General features: G+C 31.5%; 1 protein-coding gene across 1 annotated transcript; it reads left to right on the forward strand.

The window, feature by feature from the left end:
* Nucleotides 1-4: 4 nt before the first annotated feature.
* LOC131649446 (uncharacterized) lies at nt 5-8,716 on the forward strand. Its single transcript, XM_058919407.1, has 7 exons — nt 5-59; nt 176-248; nt 4,694-4,698; nt 7,287-7,309; nt 7,894-7,965; nt 8,085-8,296; nt 8,403-8,716. Exons 1-7 carry the CDS (start codon nt 5-7, stop codon nt 8,635-8,637), a joined length of 675 nt encoding a protein of 224 aa, XP_058775390.1. The 3' UTR covers nt 8,638-8,716.
* Nucleotides 8,717-10,160: the final 1,444 nt, after the last annotated feature.

Below are 10,160 nucleotides of genomic sequence, written 5' to 3' on the forward strand. Positions count from 1 at the left end.
GGATATGGAGGACCTGATGCTCTTTGCCGATTTGTTTCACTTCTACTCTGAAATTTTGGGTTTTTTCATTTTTCTTTAAACGTTTCCCATTCTTCAGGTGCAATCAAACTGCTATATCTTTTTGGATACTCTGCATCAACAAAATTTTTATTCGCATCCCTAAGATATCTCCTAGTTAAAAAAGTCCTAAACCCTCTTAGTAGTCTTCCGGCCAACTTGAGACTAATTTTTCTTCTATTATCCTCCATGTCGTTGAAACTCCTCTACGAAAAACATACACAGTGTGTTAGTACAAGTAATTTAAAGATGTAATCGTCATTAAAAACAAATAACATCACATATGGTACATGTATCTCCATCCAAAGTTTGTCTTTAGCTTCTTTCAAATTTGTATCTCTCCATTCATCACAAGTAATTGGAATTGCATTCCTTACGAGTGCACCAATAAAACTTGTAATCTTTGAACCGTTAGGCTCAATTAGTAGGCCACTTTCGCTCCAATGCGCATCTAATAGTATGCCTCGGTCTCTATTCTGAATGACTTTCTTCATAAGTGTTATTCCTCTTCTAATTTCCGCTTCCTGATCAACAATGTCCTCATGATCTCCATCATCAATATCATCATCATGTGGTTGATCCTCGTTACTAGCCATCTAATTAACCTATAATAAGAAAAACATAATCAATGACACTCATAAAATTCCATAATCAATTGAATATAATACATAAACTTATTACATCATAAGATTACACTATACATAATAATTTATTGATTAACACATTCAGACATACTAGTAACACTCACATAGTTACATTATCAAATATTATCATATAGTAATCACAGGATAACACGATGAACAATGAAAATAAAACAAAAAATAGGTACTAAATATCACTCACACGAACCAAATACGCACATAAATTTATTGACAATGACATAATATATAATATTTTATGATATTACTTCTTTCACTAACATCTCTTTCTTTTCTTGGTTGAAATACGAATTACTTGTTTCTTAGTAATGCGGACGTCAGAATTGATCCAAATTCCCTCATCATGATCCTTTCTGATATATGATTCATCCGTTATACTATTCTCATCTTGATCATTCTGTCTAACACTTGACTGATTCTCATCATCAATATCACCTTGATCTACACCGGTATCATCAACCACTTTGTTAGATAAAAGCACTATAGACCATTTCGTACTCGTCGGGTCAGTGACATAAAACACTTGTTTAGCTTGAGATGCTAGAATAAAAGGCTCGTCTTTGTACCCCACCCTATTAAGATCAACTTGCAGAAATCCTGACTTATCCATTCGTATGCCACTACTATTTACCCACTTGCAACCAAAGATAGGAATCTTAAACTTCTCGTAATCAAACACCCAAATGTGCTCAATAACCCCAAAATATGACAGATTTGCATATTTGGGGTTTAAGTCCTTCATACTTGATATGTGCATTGCTTCAGCTAGCACGGTGACACCACTATTTTGCATAGTGCTTTTATCATCTTGTTCTTTGGTATAAAATGTGTATCCATTTATTGCGCATGCGCTGTGAGAAAACACATGCAAACTTGGACCATATGCCAAACATCTCAACCTTTCTGTTATTGAAGCGGGATCTGAAGAGCGCTTTGAATAAATATGATCCTTAAACCATTGTATAAAACTTTGATTGTGCTCTCGTACTATCCAATTTTCATTTCTGTTTTGATTTAGCCCTCGGAGTACAACCTTGTGCATTTCAACATATGGCTCAACCTCACTGTCATTGTGCAGAACATACAAATGCACTTGCTCTCGTTCATCCCTTGATACTGTCACAATTTTATTTCCAATTAATTGTTTACCTTCCTTTTTTTTTCAAAAATATGAGTTTTGGGGAGCCCAACGGATTGAACATTGGACAAATATTCAGTACAAAACTCAACCGCTTCTTCAATAATGTATCGTTCAACAATACAACCCTCTGGGCGACTCCGGTTTTTCACGTACCCTTTTAATATTTTCATATAACGTTCAGCAGGGTACATCCATCTCATATAAGCTGGTCCACACAACTGTGTCTCTTTCACAAGATGAACAACTAGATGTACCATTATGTCAAAAAAAGAGGGAGGAAAATACATCTCAAGCTCACACAAGGTAATAACTATTTCTTTTTGCAGTGTTGGTAAGACCTCAGGATCGATCACCTTACTACAGATTGACCTAAAGAAAAAACACAATTTAGTGATGGCGCTTCTTACTTTTTCTGGCAAAATGGAACATATACCTATTGGTAGAAAATGCTCCATTATAACATGACAATCATGTGTCTTTAAACTCTTCAACTTGAGGTCTTTCATAGACACGAGTCTTCTAATATTTGAAGAGTATCCTTCTGGAACTTTTACTTCACTTAGAAACTTGCACAATATTTTTTCTCCTTTCTAGATAGAGTAAAAGCAGCAGGTGGTAGATATGTTCGTCTTCCTTTCTTCACTGGTCCCAATTCAGTTCTTATTCCCATCTTTAACATGTCCTCCCTTGCATTAACACCACCCTTAGACTTTCCTTTTATATCTTTAAACAAACAAAGGTGCAACTTGACACATGCAATTATAGTATAATCACTCAAAAATAAGGAGTGTTGAGGGCTTAAGGGATTAGAATTGAGAAAAAAAGTCAAGAAAAATGGGGATAAATTAGGAAAGGGAAAAGAAAAAATGTAGATGTTTTTATATGTTACTATTATTCATTTTTGTCTATTATTTTTTTTTTTATTTTGCACTATATGTATTAGGTTTTACCATATGATACTATAAATTAATGAGAATTAGTCATGGAATTCAATAAAGCGTAAAAACTAGAGTTTAGAGTTTTTTTTCTATCAAACAAATGTTTGGTGATTTATATAAATAAATAGGAAGAAATAAAACAAATATATAAATTCAAATGTTAAGTACATTTTTGTTTTTGTGAGGGTGGCTCTATGTTTATTTTTACAATATTTATATTTTATTTTTCTTTATGGTACACTTTTCCCTCCAATGTTTTTGTACTTTTACCTCTGATCTTTGTGTGTTTTTACCTCCAATTTTATGAAAAGTGTCTATAAAATGCACTATTTTATTTTCACCTTCACCTTCACCTTCACCTTCACATTCACCTTCACCTGTTCACCTAATTTCACATTCCTCTTCATTTATTTCAAACTTAACTTCATAATGTATTTTATAAAAAAAAGCCTTAATCAATGCTTTTGATTAGCCTTGTTCAACACAATGTCTTATTGGTCTAGTATTTGCAGCAATAACAATGAAACAATGTGTTATTAATTATTATGGTTTTTTATCCGAAGACGTAATGCTAATGGTAGATGATGTTCTAGTGTTACACATAACATTTCCCAAAGTTAAAGCTTTGAAACCTTCATTTTTTTTACCGTAGATGGAAATCTTATATTACATAATTCACGAATACCATGAATCAATTGAGAAATATTTGCGGCATGTTGTCTAAAATGTTGGCACACTCCAATGATGGTGACACCATCCTTTTCTATTTTATTAATTGGACATGGGGGGCATAATAGAAACTTCCTACGATAAAAATAGTAAACACGAAGAATATAAGCTCTGTGGGGATGGTTCTCATATTTATGGTATTAATATTTTGTTAGTTTATTTTATTTTACTTTTTCCGTTTTACTCTATTGTATTTATTTGTTTCTATACATATTTCCATCTAAGAGAGATTGCGAAATATGTTTTGATTAGAGTTAACTTCACTGTAGTGGCTGATTGCTTCCATGAAATAATAGGAAACAACACAAGAAATCATACTTTCGTGAACAAATGGAGGCCAAAGAGTAATTTTTTATTCAAAATGACCACCAGTGACAATCTGATGAGAGTTATCATTATAGTGTCACCTTAGTAATGAAAGTGTCGGTATATATTTTAATGTATATTAGAGCAAAAGAATGTGTAACTTGACACATACAATAAATAGTGTAATCATTCAAAAACAAAGAATCGTGAAAGTTTTATAGCTAGTATATGAGGTGTCCAGAATTTTTAAAGAAATAAAAGTGACACAAAATTTACGGTTATATTGTAGTTTCACTGAAATTATTTTTTTGTGTTTTGGTACTTAAGGGATTAGAAGAGAAAAAAGGACAAGAATGAAAGGAATAAAGTAGGAAAGGGAAAGGGAAAAGAACAAATGTAAATGTTTTTATACGTTTATGTTTTTTTTTTATTTTTGTCTGTTATGTACTCCCTCCGTTTTTTATTATAAGTCGTTTTGGAAAAAAATTTGTATTTAAATATAAGTCGTTTTACAATTCCAATGAATAATTAATGCTATTTTTCCTATTATATCCCTAAATATTTATTATTCTCTCTCCTTTCAATTATATAAATTTATCTTCCACATGTCATTAATGAAGGATAATTTTGTAAAAACCTTCATAATTTCTCATTTTCATACAACAATTATTTTTCTTAAACTGTGTGAAAAGTCTAAAACGACTTATAATAAAAAACGGAGGGAGTACTTTTTATTTTATAGTATATGTATTAGGTTTTACCATATAATGTTATAATTAATGAAAAAGTAGTAATGAAATTCAATGAAGCCAAAAGTCAGAGTGTAGAGTTTTTTTATTCTGACATTTTTATTTTTGTGTGAGTGGTTGTATGTTTTTTTGACGATACTTATATTTCATTGTTCTTTTCAGTGTACTTTTCCCTCCAATTTTATGTAAAGAGTCTATAAAATGGACTCTTTTATTTTCACCTTCACCAATTCACCTATTTTAAAAATTCCTCTTCACTTATTTACACATTAACTTCACCATATTTTTTTACCAAAAAAAGACCTTAATCTATGCTTTTAATTACCCTTTTTCAACGATGTGTCTTATTGGTCCATCAATTGTAGTAATAAAAATGAATTTGTGTCTTATTAATTATTACGGTTTTTATTCGAAGACGTTATGCTAATGATAGATGTTGTTCCTGAGTTACAACCATCATTTCCCGAAACCAAAGCTTTGAAACCTTCATTTTTTTACGTAGCTGGAGACCTTATATAACATAATTCATACAATACTATCAATCCGTTCAAAACTATTTGCAACAGGCTGTCTAAAATGGTGACACACCCCAATGATGGTGACACCATCCTTTTCTATTTTTTTATACATGATGGCAGAAAAGAAGATTCCTACAATAACAATAATGGATAAAGACAATATAACCTTTGTAGAGATGATTCTCATATTTATGGTATTACTACTTTACTTAATTTCTTTTCTTTTACTATTTTTGTTTTACTTGTTTTTTCTCTATTCACTAGTGCAAAAAGAACAATGTAATCTTTAAATTTACACCCGATATATAAAAATCGGGTGTAAATAAGAATTGTAGTGACGATTTTGTAAATAAAGTGTCATTTTAAGTGTTATCACATGACAATATATACCTTATTTTTTAAAAACGGGAGTAATTTAAAAATATTATTATAATCAAATATGTATTACTCCCGTTAAACTTAAAACGGGTGTAAATTTAAATAGACTTAAAAAAATTATTTAATTTTGTAATCTGAAATATTACTTCTACACCTATTAACCAACCACAATCTATTTTATATTTTATTTTATTAAGTGTTATTTGTCTAGTTAAATGATATTAATGGGTGTAAATTAACATACAACCTTTTCAATTCACTATTGTCATGGCACCCACAACCTCTCCGAAACCCAAATCTCCATCGCACAAATCTCCGAAACCAAAATCTCTGAAACATAGATCGATCATCGCACGCAAAACCTTTTTAGCTTTCAAAGTAATTGAATCAATTTACTGAATTTAATCTTATGGTAATTTTTTCTTCTTAGGTTGGATTTGAAATGATTGATAGTCTTTCTCGAAATGAAGGGATTTTGGTGAATACGTTACAGTCAAATTCCTTGATTGGATTAGGCTCTATAGGAGAAGCACCTATTTTGCCGGCAAAGCCTCAAACTTACATGAATTTTAGTGGCAAATCGGTTAGTTTTCGCCGTATATAATAGCTAGGTTTTCGTGATTAATACGTATATGAGTCCTCACGCTGAAATTGGCTATGGATGAATTACATGGTTTGGTGATTATAGTTGTTTGTGGTTACTGTGATTTGTTGGTTTGAATGTTATCTTTTTGTTCTTAAGTTTTCTTATTTTCAATGTTCTTGAAGGTTGGGCCGCTTGCTGCATATTATCGAGTGCCCTTGTGTTACATTCTACTTGTATGTATTTCTTAGTTTGATCTTGTTTGGTTACAATTTGGAAATTGTTGATGTTTGGCTTGGATTTAGGTTTTGGAAATTTTGATATAGGTTTATGCTGAAACTATTCTTCCAAACGGTGTTTTGAAGCTTCAACCTAAAGGTGAACTTGGGCATCACAATGCATAATGTTTGTTGTATTTCTGAAAATGGTCATTGAGACTTTTTAAGTGTCAACAAAATATAATTTTGAAGATAGGAAATGACTTAGTCTAGAAAATCTTGCTGATGGTGAGTTGAATTTCTATAATCTTACTGATGTAAGACAATAATGATGGTGAGTTGAATTTCTATAAACTTACAGAAGGTGCTTTGAATGGTTTCAGTCAATGCTTTATTATTGAAAAGCTTCGATCAAGTGCCTCCTCCAGCCATTCCGATGGATCTCGATTGTATTTTGGTTTCCACCGGTTTGTCTCCGCCTTTGCTCTTCGCTTCACTTCTCCATGATTTTCCTCGCTTTCTCAAGGTATTCAGTTCCTCTCTTCACTTTTCCCAACTACTTCATAAAAAAACTATGTTCCAGACCCGATATTATTACTATTTGCTACTTGATTTTTGCGTTTCTAGAGTTTTTTCTTCCGGATTTCATGTTTGATTATCTTCGTTGGATGTTATAGGACATTATAAAGGAGAATGGTACTTTGGATTCTGAAAAGCAGCACCGTCTGGTGTCATTGGTGGCTGCATTTTGTCACCTCCTGAAGAAAACAAGTGAGTTGCTTCTCATTTATGTGTAGTTTTTGTTCTCGTTGGAAATGCATTTATCAATTGAAACTATAATGCTATGCTGAAATGGAGATTTTGCATCAGAAGTTGAGTTACACTTCATCTTTTTTATTTTTTAACTCTTCTGTTGTGTTGTGTTGGATAGTCAATAATATAGTAATGTGAATACCGAGGGAGGTCAAGTCTATAAACTAATAAAAATAAAATAATGTTTCCAGGATTAGATTTTACTTTCGATATGCCTTTGGTATGTGATACAATTCTTTCACTGCTTCCAATTGCCAGCAGGCTAAATTTTCCGTTTTAGGTTCTTGTTGTGTTACTATGATTATTTATGAGTAGCAGAATAGAATCATTGTAGAGGTTGTACAAATATATGTCATATTATCGGGTTTATAAATATATTCATGTTGCCCTGTATATCTCCTGTTATATGAGCCATGTGAAATTATGATTACTATGTGGGCCATGAGAGTGCATTATAGGCCTGTTGGTTGTTCACAGAAAAATTGCCATTATTATTTAAGGCCTGCTAACTTTAGGTTTTATTATGTTAGTGTGTCAGGTTATTAATCCTGGCATGCGTATACTTGTTATTTAAGGCTTAAGTTTAACCTCCAAACTATTACTTTTTCACTTGAAATCAAAATTTGAGATAGTTTTGTGTGTTGCTATTTCGTTTCTTAGGGGGTTAAGTTGAGAAAGAGCTATTTACTAGAAATGGATAAAATGTATTTCGCATTTTATATTTTATTTCTCAATTGCCAATAAATATTCAATTTACGTACATGCTCTATATTTGATATTTTCAATGTCTTGGTCCTTATGCAGCTGTATCTCAATGGTGAAAAATTTAACCAACCAATATTTCATTGCAATAATATTTCTGGACTTGTTGAACCCGTGAGTTAATTTTTCATTATTTACTACCCTGATTTTGGTCCTATAGATTATGTAATTATTTATTGTTGTATCAAAATCTTTGGTCCTAAAATTTGTAACTTTCTAAAATTGCAATATAGGTAGTCCCAGCTGATCAACATAGAGCTCTTTACTCCACACACTCATTTAAGATCATATTCAAAGAGGGAGGCTGTGGAACATTCATTCCTCTTTTCTTTAATTTGATTGCTATAGTGAGACAGTATAATCAACGTGTTAGTGCGCCTACAGAATCTCGTGTCGATCCTCTGCCAGTATCTCAGGCTCCTATCGATGAGATGATGAGACATGCGTAAGTGAACGTTGAAATTTAGTTTTTTTTGGTTAGTCTGTTAGTGTATGGATTGTATTGTTTATAATCTAGAAACCGAAGATTTATATTTGAAAACATGATGCAGGTATGTTGATCCTAACGATCCAACAAGAATATTTCTGCAGCAACCAAATACCGATTCTCAACTTAGGCGTCGAATATATCAGCCACAAACTGACAGAGGTCATGTTTGGGCAGGAAATTGCACTATCCTCACATTAATGCAGTATATGTTTATATGGAGTATGGATATTGTGTATTTTAATATGAAAATAAATAAAATCATAAGGAACTATTTTTCATGTATGATCAGAAACTAATATCTTATGAGTTGTATTTTATTTGTTAAAAAAGAAACTGTGCATATCTTTTTATAATGTGATACTATCTTCTATGAAAGCATTGAAAGTCTTATAAGTACTGAAATATGAAATATCCGAAAAAGGAGTGAAACTTTGGACTAAAAAGTTGCTTAAAATTTGAAAAACTGTGCATATCTTTTGTAATGGTTGCTTAAAAGTTATTTTTAAAATTCTAAATGACCACCACATGGAAAGTCGTGGGGTGCTCTCATTAGTTGCGTCCATAGTGAACAAAGATCCAATATAGGTTTTAAAGTATCTTTAAAGAAACGAATGTTCAATATGACACATGCAATAATTAGTGTAATCATTCACAAACAAAGAGTCGTCAAAAAATAGAGCTAGTAAATGAGGTGTCCATAACTTTTAAAGAAAAGAAAGTGACACAAAATTCAAGGTTATACTGTAATTGCAGTGAAGTTGATTCTTAAATTTTAGGGCTTAAGGGATTAGAAGCGAAAGAAAATAAAAGGGATAAATTAGAAAAGGGAATAGAAAAAATGTATATTTTTTTTATATGTTACTATTATATGTGAGAGTGCTTGTATGTTTATTTTTATGATAGTTATATTTTATTTTATTTCTTTATGGTACACTTTTCCCTTCACTTTTAACTCCAATTTTATGAAAAAAAGTATATGAAATGGACTATTTTGTTCTCACCTTCGCCTGTTTGCCTATTTTCACATTCTTTTTCATTTATTTCAAACTTAACTTCACATTGTTTTTTTTTTAAAAGAAGCCTTAAACAATGCATTCGATTACCCTTGTAGAGCACAATGTCTAATTGGTCCATTAAACAATGTCATTATAATTATTATTGTTTTTTTATCTGAAGACGTAATGCTAATGGTAGATGATGTTCTTGTGTTACCCGCAATATTTCCCAAAGTTAAAGCTTTGAAACCTTCATTTTTTACTGTAGCTGAAAATCTTATATTACATAATTCACAAATACCAAGAATCAATTTAGAAATATTTGCAGCATGTTGTCTAAAATGTTGGTACAGTACAATGATGGCGACACAATCCTTTTCTATTTTATTGATTGGACATGGTGGCGGAATAGAAACTTCCTACAATAACAATAGTGAACACGAATAATATGTGCTATGTGGGGATGGTTCTCATATTGGATGGTATTAACATTTTTATTAGTTTATATTATTTTACTTTTTCCGTCTTACTCTATTATATTTATTTATTGTTGTACATATTTCTATCTAAAGAGAGATTGCGGAATATGTTCCGATTGAGGTTAACTTCACTATAGTGGCTGATTGATGCCATTGGGGTGGGCTAGCTCAAAGTCTCCATGAAATAATAGGAAATAACAAAAGAAATCATATTTTCCTGAAGAAATGGCGGCTAAAAAGCAATTTTTTATTCAAAATGACCACCAGATGGCAAGCCATTGGGAGTTATCCTTAGTGTCACCATAGTAATGAAAGTGTCAGTATAGGTTTTAATGTATATTAAAC

The sequence above is a fragment of the Vicia villosa genome, linkage group LG1 (genome assembly GCF_029867415.1).
Source record: "Vicia villosa cultivar HV-30 ecotype Madison, WI linkage group LG1, Vvil1.0, whole genome shotgun sequence".
Lineage (NCBI taxonomy): Eukaryota > Viridiplantae > Streptophyta > Magnoliopsida > Fabales > Fabaceae > Vicia > Vicia villosa.

What these genes read in the sequence shown, in the direction of transcription:
- LOC131649446 (XM_058919407.1), top strand. Translation starts at nt 5, where the DNA reads ATGGAGGACCTGATGCTCTTTGCCGATTTGTTTCACTTCTACTCTGAA. An exon ending in TTACTTTCGATATGCCTTTG is followed by an intron (nt 7,310 to 7,893) that starts GTATGTGATACA and finishes GTCCTTATGCAG; the next exon opens with CTGTATCTCAATGGTGAAAA. An exon ending in GATGAGATGATGAGACATGC is followed by an intron (nt 8,297 to 8,402) that starts GTAAGTGAACGT and finishes AACATGATGCAG; the next exon opens with GTATGTTGATCCTAACGATC.